General features: G+C 41.8%; 1 protein-coding gene across 2 annotated transcripts in view; it reads left to right on the forward strand.

The window, feature by feature from the left end:
• The window catches only part of lamb2 (laminin, beta 2 (laminin S)), a 65,290-nt gene that overhangs the window by 9,582 nt on the left and 31,102 nt on the right, over positions 1-24,606 (forward strand). The window contains exons 3-23 of one of the 2 annotated variants that reach the window (XM_026154317.2): positions 4,841-5,010; positions 5,132-5,267; positions 8,682-8,755; positions 8,850-9,038; positions 9,793-9,856; positions 12,853-13,055; positions 13,961-14,081; positions 14,262-14,450; positions 15,265-15,444; positions 15,540-15,652; positions 17,427-17,506; positions 18,038-18,173; positions 18,260-18,418; positions 18,520-18,647; positions 18,728-18,860; positions 18,931-19,123; positions 19,436-19,579; positions 20,085-20,316; positions 21,443-21,612; positions 22,076-22,111; positions 24,347-24,571. In XM_026154317.2, the coding sequence (XP_026010102.1) occupies positions 4,841-5,010; positions 5,132-5,267; positions 8,682-8,755; positions 8,850-9,038; positions 9,793-9,856; positions 12,853-13,055; positions 13,961-14,081; positions 14,262-14,450; positions 15,265-15,444; positions 15,540-15,652; positions 17,427-17,506; positions 18,038-18,173; positions 18,260-18,418; positions 18,520-18,647; positions 18,728-18,860; positions 18,931-19,123; positions 19,436-19,579; positions 20,085-20,316; positions 21,443-21,612; positions 22,076-22,111; positions 24,347-24,571 (3,075 nt within the window). The remainder of the gene's footprint in view (positions 1-4,840; positions 5,011-5,131; positions 5,268-8,681; positions 8,756-8,849; positions 9,039-9,792; positions 9,857-12,852; positions 13,056-13,960; positions 14,082-14,261; positions 14,451-15,264; positions 15,445-15,539; positions 15,653-17,426; positions 17,507-18,037; positions 18,174-18,259; positions 18,419-18,519; positions 18,648-18,727; positions 18,861-18,930; positions 19,124-19,435; positions 19,580-20,084; positions 20,317-21,442; positions 21,613-22,075; positions 22,112-24,346; positions 24,572-24,606) is intronic. The other variant, XM_026154318.2, reaches the window with a different exon arrangement.

Here is a 24,606-nt window from a genome sequence, read left to right on the forward strand (position 1 = left end):
TAACTGTATTTTATTCACAAATAACTATCTGATTGAATACTTTTCTTATCAGATAGAGAATTAAAATGAGCCGCAAAGTCTAAAAGCTAAATTTCTCCACCTGAGCTGCCTTGCTGGCAACCTTATCCTTTTAGTATTGTTGTGTGGTGCATTTTTCTTTGTTTTAGCAAAAGGGTAACAAAGGCATTTAAATCAACCTAGGATGATTTGTTTTCATTTTCACGTGTTGTTACTGAGGTGATGTGAAGTGAAACGTGCATCCTTGTTTTTTGGGAATGTGCTGGAAAAGCTACAAAATTCACCTTGATAGTGCTTGAATTTGACCCTGAAAAAGGTGTATGAACCCTTAATAAAAGCAGACTTCACTTGGAGGAGGTGTGTGTGTGTGTGTGTATCGAGGGTGGTGAATTCATTTCTGAAAGCTCCGCAGAGTTTAATCTGTATCACTGCCTCTGACAGTCAGAGACTTTCCTTATGTGGAAGACCTTTCGCCTGAGAGCCAAATTTAACCATCCAAGGGCATGAATGTAATGATTTCATGTCATGTTTTTAACTCAAGCTGAGAATAGGTTAACAGCTGTTGGCAGTAGTACACGACATGGAAAGCAAAAGCAGTTTTTACGGTCTGATGTCAAGATTATTAGAGAACAAATATAAATAAATAAGAATGTGCTATGTGGCTGCAAGATGATGTACAAGCTACATTCAGTATGGTTTTACTAGGGTGTTACAAAAGCCTGGTTGAACAGCACTGTTTTGCAGCCTTTGTGACACACACACACACACACACACACACACTGCACATACCAGTAGCAGTGCCCGAGCCTCCCCTTTTTTCTTTCAGCTGTCACCCCACGTTTCACTTTGCATTCCTTTAATGACAGTATATCAGAAAAATTGAGGAGAAGAAGGAAGGAAGCAGCTGATGCACTGGATTGTCCTTGTGACATGGGCCTTGACATCCCCTCACTTCCATCAGTCATCAACATAATTATCAGTGCTGCAGTTTTTATTATGTTCTTGAAAAACTGATTAAATGATTAAAGGTAGTTTCCTTGAACCTAATACTGCTCCCTCTTGTTTTTAGTGCATGTTTGTGATCAAAAGTTCAAAGGTAAAAGCAAAGATATGCAATGTAAATTGATTTAAAACAAAAGTAGATCATCCGATAAGCCAGAATGAGCAAATGGCATTTTGTTGGTTGGTAAACTATGAGGGTTATAGGGTCACGGTCCAAGTCCAACAATGTTAGGTCCACTTTTAAAGAGACATTCAGTAATGCCAGCTAACAGCAGCTAACAGTGACACAGACATTGGTGCTTACCCACAGAAAATGTCAGGATATCCTCAACAATTCAGATCAGTACTGCTGTCATTAGACAGAAGAAGAGTATCTGCGGTAAATGGGGGATAAACAGTCTAGAAAAGTCAGCCATTGCTGTTTTTTTCTGCATTATCCTTGGATTATGTATTTGGAATTGTAAGGGGTAAGAAAACGGAATACAGACTGCAATTTAGTGACATCTAGTGGTAAGATTTTATACACTGGACCTTTAAAATCTGTCTGATTACTGTTGTCCTCTTCTTCTTCTTTTGGCAGCCCCCTTTAGGGGTTGCAACAGAGGTTCATTCATTGGAAAAAATATGTATTCCCTGGCCAGTTGGCGATTGTGGAAAGCTGCTTGCTGTTGCTAGGAAAAATTGTTTGCAGTAAAACACATGGTGCTGCACAGACAACCTCCTTTGCATTTGCTTTGGTTGTTGGCAGATTTCTGAAGTCATCAGTAGTTTCTATGGAGGATGCTGACTTGTTTGCAAACAGTTGCCAACCATGTGCTAAGCAGTTGTGAAACTGTGAAGCTAAAGTTAAAAAAGGATCCCCGCTCTCTTCAAAGTTTTGTAATGTGTTAGTTTCAGAATGAAAGTTACAGCTTTAACTTAGAGGGTGAATAGTCCCTGCTTCTGCTTTGCATTGTTCTTTTTTAAGCTTCATTACTGCTAAGTGCTTAGTTAGTGAGTGTTTTGAGACAAGTTGGCGTCTTCCAATTGCATGGAGGTTTATGGTGCAGCACTGTCTTTGTGACCAATCTGTTCATTATCCTACATGTCTTGTTTTTACAAGTGGTGATGTCATCCTGGGAGCACAGCGTAAAGCCGGTGAATTTTTCACAGAGAGATAAAAGACATCCAGAAACCTAGTGATTACACGACACATTAGATGTCTGTTTTACTCCTCCACCCTCTCCTCTCCACCTCTGATACATGTACACATGAACACCTTTGAGAGTGTGTCAGTAGTTTCCCAAATAGGTATCAAGTAGCATCTGTGTATATCCTCTCATTGTCTGCACAAAGGCTGTCTCTCTTTTTTCTTTCACCCATCAAACCATCCATCTGACTCGCTCAGTGTCCTCTCAATGTCAGATTTCTTTGATAATAATAACTGCTCAACAAATCCTCTAACAGGTGTCTTTTGTGTAATCAACAAGCACACAGTTGTTCACTTAAAAGGGGGGCTACAAAAGGTTAAAGTGCCTTTAAACTGTCATTTGAGCCATGAGTTTAAATACATTAATGAGTGTATCTTCATGCAGAAGAAGATAGAAGAAGTGTTGGTGTAGATGCACAGGTGTGTGTGAGACTGTGACCTCATCTGCTTGTTGCGCACTTAGCTTCAACAAATGTGAAACTTTGTCAAATGCCAGTCAAACACAGGTTTCCTCCGTAGTGTATGTCAGGATTGGGTGTGTCATATGTCAGTGTCCATGTGAAACCCTCTGCGCTGTTGCCATCAGGCTCCTGTCTGAGCTCTCAGGTCATCTGACCCAGCGGTCCCCAACTTTTTTTGCGCCACGGACCGGTTTATGCCCGACAATATTTTCACGGACCGGCCTTTAAGGTGTCGCGGATAAATACAACAAAATAAAACTAGTACCGGTACCGAAAAAAAGAAGATTTATTCATAACACATGTGACAAGACCCAGGAAAACCGAGTTAACGATAAAAACGATAACAAAATAATGCTAAAAACCGATAAAAACCCTGAAAACCATACATTTCATACCCAAGCCTCAACTCTCGCGGCCCGGTACCAAACGACTCACGGACCGGTACCGGTCCATGGCCCGAGGACATATACAAAAATCTAAGCAGAAGCTCTTAGGGGACAGAGCGTTCCCCATTGTTGCCCTGAGGTTATGGCATAAATTGCCTTTGGACATTAGACAGTCACCTGCATTGTCCATATTTCAACTGCCTCATCTGAGAGTATAAAGGTATAGCAGGTATAGCACCTAGTCTTTCCTTATGTGTGTAAGCATTAAAAATATCAGTGTTTCACAGAAACGCCCAATTATGCAGAAGGTTGATGTCATGGCAGGCTCACAGTAGTCATTTAGACGAACGTTACTCCCTCTTGAGAAAATGAGCTGAAACTGAGGCACATAAAAGGTTCAAAATAAGTGTGCTGTCAGTTAAGTTTTGGAGCCTTGCCCAAAGGCTTTCAGAATCCCACTGGCTCACCAAGATCTCAATAAATGCATGTAGTTTATTCTGCTACAAAAAAAGTTCATAGTAAGTTGTTAAGTGTTAGCATTTTATCTTTTAGGGCCATTTAAAGTGCATTCATAGAGAGGGAGGGAGGATTAGAAACACCTGTTATTTGACAGCCCATAGACTGACAACAAGCACCCGAAGATCTCGTCTCATACCAGTTTCCTCATAGCAGTACATACACAAACGATCAGAGGTCCCAGGAGGAGGAACTCACGTCAAGATGTCCGGTGGAATGTGTGATGGCTGCTGCTGGTTGTCATGAAAGTTTATGAGGTTTATTTTAACTCCCACACATAGCACTGCTGTTCAGTCACAGCGAGGCTCTAGTTTTGTATCACCTAGACGCCCTGTCTCGGTACTTTGTGGTGCTCACCAAATCTATAAAAAACAGGTGTTTCTGCTTTTTTACGTAGCTTACAAGTCTGGCTTAGAGTAAATAATCACATCCCTATTATAATCACCATCAATAAAAAGGAAACCTGCATTGGCTTCTTCCCATTGGCTTTTAGCCAGCGCCTGTGCTCGGGTCATTTCTTTGGAACACATCAGAGCCTGTTAACCTTCAGAGCTGCTTTGACATAATGTTGTCCCAACACTGAAATATTTCTTGCTACTGTTTGATTGAGAATTCAGCTATGACTTATTGATAAAATCAGATTTTTGTTTTGTTTTTTGTATAGCTGAGCATTATTCTTTGTATGTGGCCAGTACAGCATATCTTTATTAACAAAAGTGCTACACTGTCAAAATGCACAAAGAACAATAGCACAGATGTCACACTGCTCATGCTGTTGTACAGATATGGACACAGAGGTCACTGAAATCTGTGTTTTCAGTTTCATATATAATATCATTGATAATCTGTAGAAGCAAACTAATTTGTACATAGTTATTTTTGACCATTAGCTCATATTATTTCCTTACAGGGAGTGATGTGAGAATTTCCTGATGTTAAAGGCCATTGCTAACTATATCTGCCACCATTTCAAAAGTTTCTCTTTGATATTTTGCAGGGACTCACAATGGATGTTGATGAAACTAATGCAGCAGTATTCCATTGACTCAAAGCTGCACATGTTTAGTTTCACTACCCATCCTAGAGTCTTTTCCTTGGGAAGTGATAAGAGCTTGTGATGTTGTCTAAATAATCAGGTCAGAATGGAGGGTACTGATTAGGTCTGCTTTACTTGCCAACTCAAGCTCGTGAGTGGGTGCACTGCTGGACAGTGATGCAACCATTGTTTCCTGTTCGCTTTAATGAATTTCCTGTGTTCTTTCCTTCAGTCCTGACTGTTGCTGTTGGTCAGGACCCCAGTCAAAGCCACGGCTGTGCCCATGGCAGCTGTTACCCAGCAACTGGGGATTTACTGGTTGGACGAGAGAAGAACCTTAAAGCCTCATCCACGTGTGGAATGAGATGGAAAGAGCCTTACTGCATTGTCAGTCATTTGCAGGTAAGTGTTTTTGTTGAACTCTGCTTTAATCTCAAGTAACAATTGAAGGAGTTAAATGTGTTTCTTCACTACATTCTGTCTGTGACTCTGTCACACTTCCTATTTTGCTGTCCTGCCGCAGGATGAAAAGAAGTGTTTTGACTGTGACTCGCGACGGCCTTATAATCCACTGTACAACACCATCAGTCACCGGATAGAGAATGTAATCACTACCTTTAAGCCTCACCGCAAGAAGTCCTGGTGGCAGTCTGAGAATGGTGAGGAGACTTTATGGTCATCTACTGATTTCCAAGCCAAGTTTTTGAATAAAATCTCTTTGGGAATCATCTTGTTGGTGCAAAAAACCATTTTACCTGTAAATGAAAATAACTGAAAAAAAGCAGCTGTTGTCCAAAAACAATGTTCAAAAACTTTCAGAAAGCCTGGAGAACTATTGCTAAAAACAACTTTAAAACTGTAAGAGAGTCTAGCTCTTTGGAAGCAAAATATGAAGACATGAGGAGTGATTTTATGATTGATGAGACCTACAGTGGGTTTTTGTTATTGTTAAATGTCTCTTAGATTAGCGTGAAATTTTGCATAGTTTTCACACTTTCCTGTCAACCTCAGATGTACTCTGTGTTTAGTGTGTTTTGCGAATATTATCAGCATGTGCCAGATCATGTTAGCATTCATGTTAGCATGTAGCTTAAAGACTGCTGGACATAAGAGCAGTAGACTCATCATATTCCCACATAGCAAAATTGGTATGGCCCTGATCTGGCCCACACAATGTGCTTACACATGTCCCACATACCGCAAAGAATGACGGCCCTTTGGTGGCCCAGATCTCGCTTGCCTGAGATGGGCCAGCACAAGGAGTATAGTATTGCAACATGGCATTTGGGTCTTCTAACTAAAATAGGAAAATAGGAACATAAATAGTGCCATCATTGCCAGACCTGGCCCACATCTGGTTGACATACACCCTGCCATGACACCGGTCAGTCAGAAGTGCCAGTTTAATACCAGATCTGGGGCAGACCTGTTTTCTATGATCCTGGGCCACATAACCCAAACCACAATCAAGCTAGATGGTAAATGGCCTGCATTTGTATAGCGCTTTACTTAGTCCCTAAGTACCCCAAAGCGCTTTACACTACATTCAGTCATTCACCCATTCACACACACATTCACACACTGATTATGGCAAGTGCACTGACAGAGGCGAGGCTGCCGGACACCACCGGAGAAATACAGTATTAGTTTTGTACACTTATACACACACACACACACACACACACACACACACACACTCAACCACACACTGTGGCCAGCATCCTCTGAACAGCTACAGATGTCCTTAATAACAGAGTGAGCTCTGCATGCTGTGGCATCTGAACAGAGTGAGGGAAAAGGAGAAGATGAAAAGTTAAGACTCTGATGTCAAAATAAGAGTGAGAATAAGTGGAATATTTAAGACAGGGTGGTGCACAGTAATAAAAACAGGAAGAGGGACAAACTATAACTGTTTTTTTCCAGGTGAGTTAAATTCTTCATCACTATAAGTGGTCGTAAGGATCTGTGCATGACTGGCCAATTTGACACAGTGCTCGTTTTAGTTGTTTGTGAGTCATTCCACAGTAACAGAGTGGTGTTGATGACAGCACTGTGAAGCTCTAGACCCAGAATAGATCGGGGAGAAACAGAAGAAGAAAAAGAGGGGCAGGAAGTACAGTGACTATTTTTACTCCTGGTAGCTGCAGCTTTTTCCATGGCATCTTTGTGGCATTTGTTTGGTGAATGTGGCAGCGCTCACAGAAGGCCACTTTGATAAGGACACAGTGCGTTGATTGTCTTTACATATTAAATAGAAAGCCCATTTCCTGGGATTGCATGCAAAAATTACAAGGACATGCAGGAAAAAGCAAAAACCAAACAACCAAACCAAGCAACAGGAAATAACCAAAGGCAGTGATTAAGAATCCTGATGAAAACAGAAGGAGTCCAATAAAAGGACAGGACAACAATGAGGATGAGGATAAAACACAAGGAGGGAATTTAAAACACAGAAAGCCACACAAGGGACTGACCTTCAAAATAAAACAGGAAATTAACAAAAAACAAGCTTGATGCAGACATGGGGAAATATAGGAAACACACAAAAAAGTGTAGGATTATTAAAATTTAAAGGAGCTACAACTCTGTTAAATTTCTTGAATACTGATCAAGTAGCAGAGGGCATTGTTAATCATTTTCTGCTGCTTTGGTGTTACTGAATTTAATAACAGGTGAACTAGAGGGGCAACAATGGGACAACCTCCAAAACAGGAATGGTTTCAGAGGTAAGGGTCCCTATTGGTCGACTCCTCCAGGATAGCACATCAGTATGTACATTTGCCAGAAGGTTTGCTGTTTCTCCCAGCACATCTCAAAGCCATGGAGGAGACTCGAGAAGAGGGAGTTACTCTAGGAGAGCTGGCATTTGCTATAGAATACCAGAATCGGCAGGTCCACCACTGGCACCACTTTCACAGATTATGTTTTGATCCATTAGATGCTGCCCAGTTTCACCTCAGTCTGTTCAGGAGCTCAGTGGTCTTCTGGTCTAGATCTGGGAGGAGATCCTCCAGGACACCATCTGTCATCATCTGTCTCATTATATGAGCATGGGCCAACATTGTCAGGCATGCATACAAGCACATGAGGCTATACAAACTGAGTAGCATCTGAGTAGCTGCAGTGAAATTTCATGTGTTTTTAAAGTGTTCATTTATTTTTTTTTGAGCAGTGTACAAGGATCAGGCAAAAAATAAGCCTTCAACAGAATTATGAGTGTCAGGTGCTCAGTGGAGCAGGTGTGTTGTGTGCAAACTCATTATGTGTGTTTCGATTCAGTTACATAAAGCAAAAACTGATCTATAATAAAGGTCAGAATCTACTTTCTCCTCGTTTTCTTCTCTCTTTTCTGTGCCTCATCAGCTTCATAGTAGAGTGTGCTTGTCATTCTAGTCTAAGAGAGTCTGACCTTATTGTCTAATAACACATTGGTGTAGGAAAAAAAGAATCAAGAAAGACGTGCAAGCGACAGGAGGCCTGAAAGGAACCATAGGGAGGGGAATATGAGGACTGGGCTCTTACAAAAATGAGCTGTGCAGAGAGCATCATGGAAGAAGGTGCATGAGTTTCAGAACACTTTCACTGAAACTCTGGATGTTCTTACTCTGCCACTTCCACTGCCACACAGCAGCATCTACACGCAGATGATACAGCAACACGGGTAGAGTCTAGTGCCCAAAATATTTTATTAGTACTATGGAAAGATCCTTTTGGCTTTGTTACTGCAGAATTAACACAAAACAAGGAGAACAAGAGTGAAAGTAGAGTGGCCCTTCAGAGAGAGAGCTCTACAGCTCAGGAAGTATGTGGGCATTTCCGGCAGGCACTCCGCATTTCTCCTGCCAACAGTGAATGTTTTTCCTGTCAAGGATCCATTCCACCAGCCAAGTGTGTGGTTACCACTTCACATAATGCCATTAACCTTTATTCTGTGACATCCATCTGTGGGAAATGATCATTTGAATGTAAGCAGTTTATAAATTCTTCATGCAAACCAACTGACGGACATTAGCAGATACAGAATGAGTGAGCCTTATTAACATCTCTGCTATTCCTTGTCTTTGTTTCCACAGGAAAGTCGGATGTCTTTATCCAGCTGGATCTGGAAGCAGAGTTTCATTTTACTCACTTGATTATGACGTTCAAGGTTAGAAAAATATCACAGATCATTATTTTGACCTTCATATTTTCACATGCAGTCAAAATCATATATGAAACAAAAAGGCGTTGTTCTTTTACAGACTTTCCGGCCAGCAGCCATGCTGATTGAGCGTTCAGCAGATTTTGGTCGTACCTGGCAGATCTACCGCTACTTTGCCCATGACTGTGCCGCTGTCTTTCCTGGAGTCTCACAGGGTCCTCTGCGTAACATAAATGACATCATATGTGAGTCACGCTACTCTGATATTGAGCCATCGACAGAGGGAGAGGTGAGCGACTGTTTTGACGCACTAATCCAATTTGAGACAAATGTGAAAATGACCTTGATCTTAAAGCATTGTTTAAATCTTTGTCATTTAGGTGCTTTTTGTAGTCCACACGTAGGACACACTTACAGCCTGGTAGTTTATCAGTTTATAAAATTTCCTAGCAAGTAAAAAATTCCCAGTTTAATCCTGGAAGGAAACACAAATCTTTTTTAAGGTTTGCAACATGCAGGGCATTTGGTGTACAAATTAAATGCTGCTTTGCTGAGCCCTTGCGAATAAGGGAGCAGCTCAAAGTAGCTTTAGGTGTAGAAATTTACTTTCTCGCTGAGAGTCTTCGTGCCGTTTTGCTCTCACTCTCTTACCTTGTCTTGGACTGTAACCAGGGGGAAACAGCCTGGCTCAAAATCTGTCAGTGTGGTTCTTTTCTGGGGTAATTATTAAACTTTAAAAAGGAGGTAGGCTGTTTTGTTTGTTTCAGTTTTTTCCTTTTTGACAGAGCAATATCAAGAGTATCTATATTTTGTTCTGCTAATCCTTTGAAGGCTGGAAATTAAGTAGCAAGTCCTTTGTCAGTTTGGTCTCCAAAATAACAACACTTCTTTTAACAGATTCTGAGCTTTCAAGTAGCACCTACTGTCCTAAAAAAGGACAACTAACATTTTCTATTTGTTAATTTTGTCATACATGCATATAACATGATGTGGCATAATACACATATGTAACGCATGTGCATAATATTTATTTCCCGGCTTAGGTCATCTACAGAGTGTTGGATCCAGCCATCAAGATTCAGGATCCATATAGCCCGACTATACAGAGTAGGTCCCACACAACAGCCTGCAGCATGCAGCAGTCATCAAAAATGTTAAACAGATAAAACACCTGGTCTATATTGGCTGAATCTTTCTTTTTTGGGGTTTAATATTAAAACATATCAGGCATCATTTACATGTTCGTCTAACAAGTGAAAGGTTGTTGTTCAACTCCAAAACCTTTTATGCGGTTATGTCAGGAAAGGCATGCAGAGCTACCCCTTGTGACAAGGGAGCAGTTGAAAGTAGCTAGCTAAAATTAGCAATGGAAAAGTGCCTGTGAACTTGTTTTTATGTAATTTGTTTTATGTAATTTATATGTATTTTTAAGAGATCTCGGACAGTTAGCACATCTCAGAACAGAGAGGTCGTCCACAGTTTGCTGTGGACTTTCCTTTGCAGTAACTTCATTAACAACAGGATCAAGGTCTGACAGGAAGCAATGCTCTGTGTTCTCTTTGTGTGTTCAGGTCAGATGTTACACATGGATGTCTGATTTGGTGAAATAGCAGCCAGTCTCTCAACCAGTCTTGTGTTTCAACCAAAGAAACCTTCAAACCTTTTCCCTCACTGTCTTAAAGTTTGTCAGAACATGTCCATTCCCCTTCTGCTCCTTCTCTAGTCTGAATGGCCATGTGGTTTCCTCCTCCAATCACCCCAGACTAGAATAGCCTCTGCCCTGGTGACTGGATCCACTGGAGGTTTCTTCCTGTTAAAGGGGAGTTTTTCTTTCCCGCTGTCACCTCTTATGAGCAAGCTGTAAGTGCTTAGGTATTATTGTAGGGACTTTACCTTACAATATAAAGCACTTTGAGGCGACTGTTTTTGTGATTTGGTCCTATAGAAATAAAGTTTAATCAAATTGACATTGTTGCAGGGATAAACGTGTGTAAAGCTACTCTTACTCTGTATTGTTTTTCAGATAAAAAGTAGCAAACCACACCAGTGTCCTAGATTACACCCACCCTCATCACATCTGCTATTTTGTGCTGCTTTTGGTAGATTGAGTAGGTCATTACCGAAACGACATAGCTGTATCCATATTCAGAAGTTGGTACATTGTTGGTAGGCCACCCTTCAAAAACATTGGTGAATATCTTAATTTGCCCAGCTCAGTAATTATTGCCCTAAGAGTTCTTGATGAGCAGTTGCTTCTGTAAAAACAAGCTTCTGTTACAGTCTTATAATGAAGTACATGATCATGTAAATGAAATATTACTAGAAGACACCCATGACAAATGTGTAAAAAAAAATCAAACCAAACCCCCTGCCCTTTTCCCCTTCTAGTCATACTCACATTTATCATCATAAATCAAACTCCAGCAGACACAATTAGCTCTTGTTATTCAGCTGTGACACGTCTCTCTGGGGTGTGAAACATGGCCCTGCTGTGTGGAAGACATGGTGAGATGTGAAAAGCAGCTGTTTCTCTCCCACGCAGCCTCCCCGTCCTAACCCTCATATTTAGACTGGCAGGACATGAGAGCTTTTCCCAGAAACCCTAGCATGATTTCCAGTGCATCAGCAGAGGCTGTCCGGCTCATTTGTTAAATATATTAGTGGAGCTGGTCCACATGTAGTACTCTAACTGCCTCACAGCTGAACTGTTTATATTTAATGTCTGCTGCTTGCAAGACAATTGATTATATCCAGTTATATCCATTATTAGTTCTTCTTCGGTTGCTGTTTAATTGTATCTTTGTCTCTTGAGGAAGAACCCAGCAGGGCATGTTACTGATAGACATTTACAATAATAATATTACTCACTTAATATTCACCTTTTGTGACCTAAATCCTTCGACCACACTCAGTACACACTCACTGGAATATTATACAGGAAGCTCAGTTGAGAACACAAAATCCTTAATTTTACTTGGTTTTCGGGTACTTGCCATAGCGTTCATGCAGTACTGACGTTCTGCAAAAATGTCTTTAGCATTACTGCAGTGATTTATAGGTCTGTGATATTTAGGAACTTTATATTATTCTTGATTGGTTTTTTTGCCCGGGTGGTTTCTGCTTTGTCGCAGTGAAGGGAAAGGTCCTGTGTTCTAACATGCACTATGCTACATAAACATTAGTTTGTGCGGCGACTGCTATTGGTAAACAGCTGGACTATAACCACAGAGAATGTTCCAGCATGTCGACAGGCTGAAAAGACAGACAAATCCCTCTGGAAAGCAGTGAGCTTCCTTCCCTAGCTCGTGCCAAATAGTTTCAGAAGATTAAGGTACAGGATGAGGGAAGGACTCTCTCAACGCCACATTCCATTACTGTCTGTCATTTTTGGACATGGTGTCAGTTTAAAGCTGAAGTTGTGCTTGATATATTCAGTTAGCAGCACCTGTAGTTTCTACTCTTTATAGCAGACAATTAAACAAGTCAAACAGGTGTAGTTCTCAAAGGTGTTTGAACTAAGACGCTAAAAAAATATTGCCAAAAATAAATTCATATATGACTGAAATATTTTTACCGTAGTGTAAGGAAGTACATATAAGGTGTTTGGACTGGCGGCAGCAACAAATGTAACGTCGAGGTACCTCAGAACTATGATGGCTAACCGATCCTTCCTCCATCCCAAATCATTAACTTCAGTTAGTGCGTAATGCTTTGCCTCACATTCAGCTCTGTCATGCTCCACTGGCTGACGTCCTCATGCTGCAGCAGTGATCCTTTGGACAGTTGTGTTTAATGGGGATGGACATCTTTTATAAACCCCTTTTTTTAAATTACTTTCGCTACCCCACTAATGTCATACATTAACTAAAAGAGTTTAGCTGTCATCTAGTTTTTTTCTTCCCACTGTCACCAGTGTTCACTGATAGGGGATCGTCTGATTGGTATATATTTTTTTCTATTGTCGGGGCTATACCTTTCAGTACAAAGTGCCTTGAGGTGCTTGTGATAAAGTTGAATTTAACTGAATTAAATTATTAGTAAGCTTAAAATATCTGCACCCTGTTCCTCTTCTGCTTATTCCATCTGTGTCTTCTTTCCATCAGACCAGCTAAAGATCACCAACTTGAGAGTGAATTTCACCAAGCTTCACACTCTGGGGGACAACCTGCTGGACCCCAGAGATGAAATCAAAGAGAAATACTACTATGCAATATACGAGCTTGTCGTTCGTGGAAACTGCTTTTGTTATGGCCATGCCTCAGAGTGTGCCCCCATTGATGGCATCGAGGATGATGTAGAAGGAATGGTGAGTGATGAAGTTTTCAAGAAAGAACAGTGACGTCAGAAAAATCCAATACAAACAGAATCTCACATGTTTTTTAACTAAGCAAAAAATATATGTATTTGTACTTTAGTTGGGTAACATCGGAGGTTTCTTCCTCTTAACAGGGAGTTTTTCCTTCCCACTGTCACCCCCGATGAGTGTTTGCTCATCGTGGTTCATCTGATTGATTATTGTCGGGTCTTTAACTTACATATAAAGTGCCTTGAGTTGACTGTAGTTGTGATTAGGCTCTACATTTTTAGTTTTGCTACTGTAACTGTCCACTTTCTGCTGGGACCCAACAAATTTCCCACGTGTGGGACTAATAAAGGGTTATCTTATCTTATCTTATATAAATAATATTGAATCCAACTGAATAGAATATAAGCTATATATATTATTTGCCTGCAGTCTCGAAGCCAGTGACAATGCCCACAACTACTACTTTGTAGTACTCACAGTATTAGCATATTAGATAAATTAATTGATAAAGTTGTTATTATGTAGAGACGATCATGAATATATGCCCAGAAAGAGATTTTATTAAACAGCTACATAAATATAAAATGAATGCTTATATCCCACAAAGTTAAGGGATGCACTTATTTGGCCAGTTAAAGTAGGAAAAATGAAACATGACTAGGTCTTACTCAACTCCCATTCCAGTTGCCAAACGTGCCATTAAACATTTGCTTGGTAAAGGTCTAATGGTGAAACATTCAACCCAGTACCATGGCAAAGGGTGTAAGCGTGCCTGACTGTGTGCACAGACTACGGTACAGAATACAGAGCAGTGCCTTTAATTAGCACATTACAGCCTGATTTTTCTCATCATTTCAGTGTTCTTCTTTAAGCCCCCATTCCCTTACTTCTTATCTCATGCTAAGGTTCATGGCAGGTGTGTCTGTAACCATAACACTAAGGGTTTGAACTGTGAGCAGTGCGACGACTTTTACAACGACCACCCCTGGAGGCCAGCTGAAGGACGCAACACCAATGCCTGCAAGAGTGAGTACGGATGAATGAGCTGGTTATGTTTAACATTGTAACTGTTGTAGGTTTATGAGAATAGAAAGTGAAATAGCTCACACACCTCAATAAAAGTTTAAAAAGAAGGAATAAAAGTAAAGGACTAATAATGTATAAGGAAGGACTCATTAACATGAAATAAACCTGTTTTTTCTTCAGAGTGTAACTGTAACAGCCACTCGACAGCCTGTCACTTTGACATGGCGGTGTATTTGGCTACGGGAAATGTCAGCGGAGGAGTGTGTGATGACTGTCAGCACAACACCATGGGACACCACTGTGAGATATGCAAACCTTTCTACTACAAAGACCCTGTCAAGGATATAAGAGACCCAAGAGTTTGCATACGTGAGTCTGATAAAAAAAGGAATGCTTCTTTGAAATATTCACATTTGCTGTGTTGTGCAGGATTTACCGCCTGCTTGCACAGCTCTTTGGCTACGCGGGGAGAGAGATTGTGGGAATTCAGGCACAAACTTGTGTGCAGTCCTCCAAAAGCCAGCATGATCATAGTGGTACTGTGGTACAGGCTGATTTTACCATGAAGAAGAAGAAATGGTTCTTCGTTGTTGTTTTTTTCTTTTACAAAAGCATTCTTTGCATAACATTGACTCTTCCCTCGTTGGCAGGAACAGGTCTAAGGACACAAGCCTGAAAGGTTCTGTGTAGCTTTTGGATAAAGCTAACATAGCAGCATGCCTGGACCTTTACCTGTGGCGTTATTTAAACACAAACAATGGAAACAGGGCCAAGTGGCTAGCCTGGATATGGATATACCATAACTGTGATCAGCCTATCAGCTTTCAGCTGCAGTTTCGAGGGGTTAAAAGTGCTCTGTGTGTAGTGCTGTATTTATCCACACAAAAGTTCTTTTAAAAGTCTATAATCAATGCATGTGCACTACAGGCTTCACGTTTCCGCCTCTGGTTAAGACAAGTTTGATGAAGTTAAAATTAAGTTAAATAGTTTAGTAATTATTCTGTCAATGTGAGAGCTGATGCTTCTTGTTGGAGGATATATTTACAGTGTTATAGAAACCTCTGCATGGACCTGTACTGGGCCATGTAGTATTTTATGAAAATCCCTGGATTCACAGCAGAAACCACACAAACTAGACTAAGTGTAGATTTTCATCATTTAATGCTGCACGTTTTTCCCGCAGCGTGTGACTGTGACCCAGACGGTTCACAGAATGGGGGGATGTGCGACAGCCACACGGACCCGTCTCTCGGCATGGTGGCAGGTCAGTGCCGGTGCAAGACTAATGTGGAGGGGCCGCGCTGTGACAGCTGTAAGACAGGCTTCTTTGGTCTGAGCACTGACAACCCTCATGGCTGCCAACGTGAGTATATCCCCTCTTAGCAGTCACACAAGTTCTGAATAGTCTCTGTCTACTACTCACTACTATCTCCACCCTATGCCCCCACCTACATCCAGCTTGTCAGTGTGACCCCAGAGGAACAGTGTCAGGTAGCTCCCAGTGTGACCCAGTCAGCGGAGACTGCTTCTGCAAGCGTCTTGTCACTGGACGCAGCTGTGACCAGTGTCTGGTACGATGTCACAAACGCACTTAATGTTTTAGACTTATCTTAAATGTCTTCATTTTTCATTTTATGTACTCCCTCTTTGTCTCTTTCCCCACAAACAGCAGTAACCCATAGAAGGTTGTGATTAACCACGGCAGACCCGGTGACATGTCAATGCTCTTCAGCATGCTTTATTTCACAGTTGTTGTTAAACACACGGTCGCAGCTCTCCTACTACCAGCCGCACACATCACCAACAACAACCACCACAGTGCCATATTTAAGATCCGCCTTCCCTGCACGACACCGCATGCCATGCCCCGCCACAAAGGTGTTTTCCAGACTAAAGCCGGTCAGTCATTCTTGGGCTTTATGTCTAGATCTGGCTGAAAAGTGATAGCCAGAAATTCATATTCACCCACTGAGCAAATTTCCATTGATTACAGATTTAATGTCCTAGTGGTCAAGCTGGTAACCAAATAAATCAATTTAGGTTAACTTTGGATCAGAAGTAAAAGTTTGGAAGACATCTGAAGAACACCCAGCTGTTTAAAAAGTGTAAACAAACTAAAGTTCAAGCAACAGTTGGTTGGTGTACAGATTCATATTCCTAGAGAGCGATTTTTAAAAAACAATTTATTTTTTAAAATAAAACAAAGCACTTAATATATATATATATATATGTAACAAAAAATCATTTATACCATCGAAATGGGGCATAAACCTGCCGGATGAGGTCATGTCATGCTGATGTGCCAGAGTGGTGAAGTGGTAAGCGATGCTTTGATATAGTTGTAACATAGTAACATCTTGCTGCCATTTTGCCTTCATTTGATAGTTAGAGTCATTAGAGGTGAGACAGAGAACAGGGGAATTACCTGCAGCAAAGGTCCTGAAAGGTAACTTGGCAGCTGAGAGCGTTCACAGCCGTGTGTTCCCTCTCAACAGCTCAGACCTCCTTAGTTTGCTTCTTTCTTTTAAACCACTCCTCCCCCTTTTTACATGCTGTATTTCACATCACAGTTGATACAGTTTAATTACAACAGCATCAAATTAAGTTTGACATTTCCTCACACCCTCTCTGGCCAGAAGGTGATCAGCTTCCTGTTATAATTCGTTCTCTTGTCAAAACCCCCCTACTCAGCCAGGAATAGTGTAGGCAAGAATGTGTGCTCCTGCCTGGGTCATGCGTCTAAATTTAGCCCAGGGATTTGTGGCTTGTCCGGTTGGTGTGGGTTACAGCAGGCCCTAAATGGTCAGGTCTGGACCTGGTCCACAAGTGGATCCTGTTGTTTTACAAGGAGTTGTTTTAGGAGCATTAATGTTCAGTGGAAAACTATTTTTAAGCACCCTGTCACTGCTTTGAAACTTTAATTATATATTATTATATATTATAAATTATCAGGGTGAATGCACATTCATCCATATCCTTCTGTGTCACCGCAGAGGGATGGATGTGAGGCTGGAACCAGAGCACACAATAAGCAATAACCAACTTTTTATGTAACTCTAATGGAGAAACCACAAAGTATTCATTTAGCAGGCAAAACATAAAAGTAAAAAGTGAAACTGCTGACTGCGAAAACATGTAGCACACTGTCAATTTAGCTTTTTCTGAGCGAGAAGACAGTGTGACAAAGTAAAGTTAAACCATCGGGGCAGTAGTGGTGCCCCATAGCTTGTTTTATTGGACTACAGAGCTGGACACAGTAGTGTGTATGGTGGTAGTGTTTTGCATGGTTACTCTGCTCGTCTGTATCAGTCAACCTGCCCTCTGTCTGTCCTCGTGTGTTTCTAGCCAGAACACTGGGCACTGAGCCATGACCTGAACGGCTGCAGAGACTGCGAGTGTGACATTGGAGGAGCACTGGACAACCAGTGAGTGCAGCTCTGAGTCGAGTCAACAGAGTCTGTTACAGCTTAGAGGACCTTTTAAAACCATTGTTAGATGGATGTCTGCTCAAAATACTAGCTGGTGTACTCAGCGGGATAAAAGCAAAAGGAAAAATGTAATCTTTTTATCCAAGCTGATCCATGCTGATCCAGCTTAGAAGTTCTGTGAGTCAACTTTAACTACAGGAAAAATCAGTAGTGCTTTATTTTCTGAACTAGGGCCACTGAATACTTATTTTGCAGCTCTGTTTGATATGTTTGGTACACACAATCATCTTAGCCAAAGCGTAACCACATCTGCAGTTTCAGCATAATGACTTGTAATAAATCTTGTCATCTCTTAACTTTTCATCCAACTCATCAGGACAAAGTTAATGAATAGCATCATAAATAGTAATTAAACCTTCCCATCACATCCCAAACAATAGCAAAGTACTACTGTGCATCACAGATCTTCTGGTATGGGTGCAGTTATGTTATGGCAGTGATTTGACAAGATGTATGTGTTATTCATAGCTGCTCCATAGAGAGCGGTCAGTGCCGCTGCCGCAGTCACATAACAGGGCGCCAGTGTACACAGGTGGAGTCTGGATATTTCTTTATGGCTCTGGATCACCTTCTTTATGAGGCTGAGAGCGCCACAATGGGACGGGTGAGTGAGGCCGTCACACATTGGTAGTCAGGCTCTTTAGTGAGAAGAAATCTCTACAAGCATGTCGTCCGTGTTTATGTTCTCAGGGCTGTGTGGTGGACATCAGGGAGCATCAGCCTGGCCGACCTGCTATGTGGACAGGTCTTGGGTTTTCCCGGGTACCTGAAGGTGGAACACTGGAGTTCCGTATTGGCGACATTCCCTACTCCATGGAATATGATTTGCTCATCCGCTATGAGGCGCAGGTATATGTGACTGTTCGTGTACCGTGTCATGTGTCATGTGTCATCAGAAAATGAAAGGAGTCCGCAAATACATGCTTACCATGCACAATGTTTCTATGCAGATGCCCCAGGACTGGGAGGAGGTGCAGGTAACGGTGATCCGTCCAGGGCCGATTCCTACCAGCAGCCCTTGTGGAAACACCATCCCCGACGATGACAGGCTCATTGTCTCTCTGCCTGCTGCAGCAAGGTCTGTGACTCACACATTTGCACACAGATGCGTGTCAGTACTGGTGTACGGTAACTGTGCGCTGCCTGCGTTCTCCTCAGGTTTGTGGTGCCTCTTCAGCCTTTGTGTCTGGAGAGAGACGTGACTTACACCCTCCGCTTGGACTTCAGACGCTATCAGGATGCCAACAGTATCCTCAATGGAGCAGCCAACGCCGTCCTTCTTGTGGACTCTGTGAGACGCATTTCAGCTGTCTAAAATAAGAGGTGTTTTCTTGCCTTTTTAACAAATCCTTCTTCTCCAGATCGCATTGATGCCACGGCACTCCGCCATGGAGATGTTCAATGCAGGAGATCCAGCCTCCAACATCAGGAGGCAGACCTATGAGCGGTATCACTGTCACGACGGGGCAAAGAGTGTGACGCGCCCACTGATGAGTGACACCTGTGCCAAGCTGATAAGCAGCATGTCCGCTATCATAAATGATGGAGCTCTGCGTGAGTTACAAATAAAGCTTATCTGTTTGTATGACTTTATGATTATATGTTTATATTCCTGGAGCCTGCATGATCTCAGACAACATCAGTGAAATTAACACTGTTTATGACACCATTATTGTCCTCCTTAAAGTTAAATGCAACTCTCAGAAACGCCTTAAATCACTCATTATTTATCTTATCATTTTCGAGATGCGCTCCAGACGGGTGACTTTAGCTCCACTTCTTTGCTCTTTTTCTCTCATTGTGATCGTTGTTTATAATACATGTTTGGATCCGGTGGTTTGATGCTGGGGCTTCTCTGTCCTCCAGCTTGTAATTGTGACCCTCAGGGGTCCATCAGCTCTCTGTGTGATGTCCGGGGAGGCCAGTGTCGCTGCAGACCCAATGTGATTGGTCGACGTTGTGACCAGTGTGCTCCAGGAATGTATGGCTTTGGGCCCTCAGGCTGCACAGGTGAGAAGTGCAGATCCAGCTCAGGCCTTTCTCATTTTTCCTGCAGGTCCATTCCATATTTTTTCCCAGCTGCTAATGTTTAAACATTTCCTCAGTAAGTTTAAACATTAGTGGCGATGAGAAGTTAAACATTAGTAGGGATGGAAAAGCAAAGTATTATGAGATAGCCTGACTCTTTACAAACTAAAGTGTCATACAAGTCAAGAACTACTGAAGCACTCTTTAGTGGAACCTGTTGTCAACTCACACCAGCAACATTACAGGTGTTGAGTAGTGAGCTTGAATTGTGTACTTGTACATTTACAGTTCTTTTAATGAGTTGTGTACAATGCATCTGGCGCCCTCTACTGCCTGTCAGTGCAACTTTGCTATGCCCAAAGCCTCTTTTTCTTATTTCTACGTTCAACTCTTTCTCCCACCTCCTCTTCTTTTCCCATCATGTCCTTCTAAAACCCTCTCATCCTTTTTCATTTCCTCTTGTAATCTCTGTCTGTTCTCTGTCAAGCCTGCGGTTGCAGTTTGGACGGCTCAGTGACCCGACTTTGTGACAAGTTTACCGGTCAGTGTCAGTGCCGTCCGGGAGCATTCGGTCAGCGCTGTGACAGATGCCAGTCGGGTTACTGGGGCTTCCCGAGCTGCCGACCCTGCCAGTGTAACGGGCATGCAGACCAGTGCGACCAGAGGACCGGTGCCTGCATCAGCTGCAGAGATAATACTGGAGGGGACAAGTGTGAGAGGTGATGATACAGTACTAGTTTGCTTGGAATCTTGTGGATGAGATCATCAACGATGATTTTATTCAAAAGTTTAGACAAAAAAAGAAAATGTTTGCAAAATATAGGGTTAGAGTTATGACTCTGCGCTAGTGCTGGAGTTGTCACCAATGATGCCTTAAACGTTTAGGGATAGGTTTACAAAATATTGATTTTCTTTTACTTTGATTCCATCTTAAATGAATAATCCAAAGATATACAGATTAAATTTAAGTCTGAATCTGAATCAGAATACTTTATTGATCCCTAGGGGAAATTATGTAAAGTGGCATCTGGCCACGCAAGAAGCCAGAGAATATGAAAGGAAACACTACAAACAGCTTCAGACACAAAAGAAAGCTAACGGTTCACACATCAGAGCAAAAAAGCACTTTGATGACGTACTTTGTAAGGCATTACTGCGAACAGTGGCTTTGAGTAAAACTGCGTTGTTTCACAGTGGTTAGCACCGGTGCCTCACCGCAATTGGTCAGATGGGTAAGATGGCGCTGGCAAGGCTGGCAGCCTTAACCCAATTTCCCTCGGGATGAATAAAGTATTATCAATCAATCAATAATCCTGGGTTCAATCCACCTTTCTTGTGGACTTGTGTTGTGTGGGTACTCTAGTCTCCTCACGCATGTTAAGGAAGCACACTAGATTAACTGGTGATTTTACCTTGGCTGTAGTTGTAAATGCGAGGGTGGATGTCTGTGTCTCTGCGTTCGCCATGTGACAGATTGACAGCCTGTCCAGGATGTATCCCACCACTTTGAACACTCCTTATTGTAGCTGGCATTCAAATACTCGCCGGGCATCCCAGTCAGTTCAAAACTGACTGTTTACATTTGCAGTGCATTTTAGCAACACCTCCTCATCAACACAAGCAGTGATGACTGTACCAGGAAATATGTGCTAAGCTAACAGAATCAGCATTGCAGAGAAAAACCCCTAAAGAAAGAGAACATTTGGAGCTTTTAGCTCACAGAGGTTATTGTACATGTGCTACATATTCACTATTTGAAACTTTAGCCACATTTAAATTCAATATACACTGCTGTAACAGAAGCACACCTGTTCACCCGAGTCACCCAGCTTGTCATTTCTGTAGGTGCGCCAATGGTTACTATGGCAATCCAATTTTGGGCACAGCATCCGGCGGTCAGTGTCGTCCGTGCCCCTGCCCAGATGGTCCCAACAGCGGACGCCACTTTGCCGTGTCTTGTTATCAGGACAGCCGTCACAGACAAATCATCTGCAACTGCAACCAAGGATACACAGGTAAACCTGAGTCAGTGCACTCTCCTACTGTCTCTGTACCTTAACTTCTGTTTGTTCCTCATCCTCAGCACGTGACACTGACTGGTGAGACCAGATGTGTGTGTGCTAGCTTTAGTTGCACACAGTATAAATACTTTGTGATACTACTTATCTGATGTATATTCAGCTGTAAGTTGTGTCACTTAAAGATAACCATGAAATATTAGTATTTTATGTCACTTGTGCTTCATCAGTATTGTTTTTGTAGCTGATTTGGATTTTGTAGCATATCCTGTGATTTGAATAACCTCAATGATTGATATTAATCTGAAACAGTGCTTACAATCTACAAGCTACAGTGATAACACAAGTTAAGACAGGGCAGAGGCTGTAACTGAAACGAGGTAAGGATGATTCTTTGACAGCGGCTTCTGGTGAATGGTAACCTTTATCGTTTCCTCCCTCCCCTGTATTACTGGCACAGGGATTGTTAAACGCTCCGGGGCGAACATTTTTAAGCGTGAGTAATGATGGTTGACCCTGCTCCCTTCCCACCAACCCTCACTTTCCGCTCCACCATTCCTACCCATGCATGGCTTCAGCACCCCTCCCATCAGTGGTGCTGTGCCACAGTGCACTCCTGAGTGAGACCTGGCTCAAAGAATGCCAAATCCTTTTCTGTGACTGTCTGTGATTTTTGTGCGCCTGAAATTAGAAGTTTAAACTGCATTAGAAGTGTAGAAATAGCATTTGAACCACATCTGTAAAAATGCTCCTAATACAAGGGCCTGACCCAGATTCAGTGTTTTTGAGCAGTTCTTACAAAAATAAACCTTTTAAAGTGCAAAGGAAGCGTAATGTGGGCGTGAGTCTGGGTCAGTTTTGTGTTTTGAGCAGGTTTCATCTGTTTCTGTGAATTAATGATGTTGAGAAGTGTTAGTAATTGTGGCAATATGGCCATACAATCAAGATAAACACATTTATTTGTATTTTATTTACTCCATAGATAAAGCATAATGGAGCACTGCAGGCCCTAAAAATGCAGATTATTTCTGTATATCCACAGCTCCCACTTTCTGCTCCACACTGTTTTTTCTTCCCTTTGACCTCCTCTCTCCTTAATTCTTGTCTTCCATCCAACTTTGCTGTCGTCTAATCCTCTCTGTACTTCAGTGTCTGTGCTGCCAGTGCAGCTTGACTTTACCTCTCCCCACATTCTCATTCTTTCTTTCTCTAAGTTTCTTCTGTGCTCCAGTTCCTGCTTGGCTCAGGTATGCCGAGTATTTCGGCTTTGATGTCCAACCTTTAAGGGACAGCTAATAATCTATGAAGACACTGTCAAAGCTGTGTGTAGCAGTAGTTGATGACATAATACAGTATATTACAGATTAGGACAGAATTATTAGGCCACCTATCAAAATTTTATTTTTTCATTATTTCCCCAAGTTCTGTTAAAACAGAGAAAGGAATTTCCAAATATCCTAGTTTTATTTTAGATGCTTATGCTATCTTAGTTTGCACACAGACAAACTTATATAAAAAAAAAAGAAAGAAAACAACTACCATGGCCAAAATTATCAGCACCCCGTGATGTTAATAGTGGATTTTGCATCCTTTCTTGCTGAACAGCCTGCAGTTGTTGTGGTTTTCAACAAGTCTACACCAGGAGTGATGTATGTTTTGGGTCTTTGTGGTGTTGGAAGAGAAATCGACGACCCAGACCTAGTTTACCTGCAAACAGCTTGAGGTTCTTCATTCAGGATGAGGACCAAAACGCAGGACTCAAAGATGGGAATTTAACTGAAAACAACAGCTTTGTTGCTTGAAATAATTCTTCACAAATATAAAAAACAAAACCGAAAGCAAGGAACTCGAAATATGAACTCAAACCAAAACACACAGAAACTGGGAAACTAACGGACAGAGACGAACACAGGGCTTAAATACACAAGCAGGACAACGAGAGGATGGGGGAACAGGTGGGAACCCAGCTGGGACAAATGAGACATTCATAAAGACATGGACTAGACACTGAGACGTGGAAACATGACAGACTCGGGAACAGAGGAAACATGGAGCACAGAGACAAAAGTAACTAGACATGGAATATAGGGACGACGTAGTGACAGAGAACCAAGACAAGCATACAACACACGACAGACAAACAAGGAAAACAAGAATACAGAACAAACCTTCACTAGGGACATGAGACCAGGAACACAGCAGAGGCACAGAAACAGAACAGAAAACCATAGCAGATGAAGGCATGATGCTAAAATCACTGAACGTAAATATTATAAGCCATTATGTATGTGATCACAGGTGTAGTATGATGTCCTAGAGAAGAATGTGGGGACAAAGATGCTTCACTAATGAAACTGGTTAACAAAACACTTTTGAGTGATGGCAAGTAACAGAACTGCTACATAACAGACTGCTTTAGTAAAATATTGGATTTATGTAATCATTTCCTTGCTTTAAAAAATGGGTTGAGCCAAGTGTTAGACTAACAGGTTTCTTTTAGTAGAAAGGACTTGAGAATCTGTTCATGATGAGGGGCCGTATAACTGTTTAAACCAAGATTGTCTACTGATTCTAACACTGGAATTTCATACTTTCCTGCTTCTTCTCGGATCATTCATCCTAAAATCACGGCACAAAATGTAAAATGTAAAACAATTTTTGCCATCATATCTTCTTCCTCTCTGCTCTGGCCATAAATAATGACAATTTCTTCTTCTTTTTCCCAACCTAGGTGCCCGATGTGAGGAATGTGCCCCGGGTTATTACGGTAACCCCTCTCAGCCAGGAGGGCGATGCCAGCCGTGCCAGTGTAACAACAACATAGACATGTCAGACGTGAACGCCTGTGACAGTCAGACCGGAGAGTGTAACAAGTGCCTTTACAACACTGAAGGTCCCAACTGTGGCATCTGCAAGAGCGGCTATTTCGGGGATGCTTCCCGACGAAACTGCAGGAGTGAGAATCACTTTCACTGTGAAAAGAAAAAGCTC

The sequence above is a fragment of the Astatotilapia calliptera genome, chromosome 20 (assembly GCF_964374335.1).
Source record: "Astatotilapia calliptera chromosome 20, fAstCal68.1, whole genome shotgun sequence".
NCBI lineage: Eukaryota > Metazoa > Chordata > Actinopteri > Cichliformes > Cichlidae > Astatotilapia > Astatotilapia calliptera.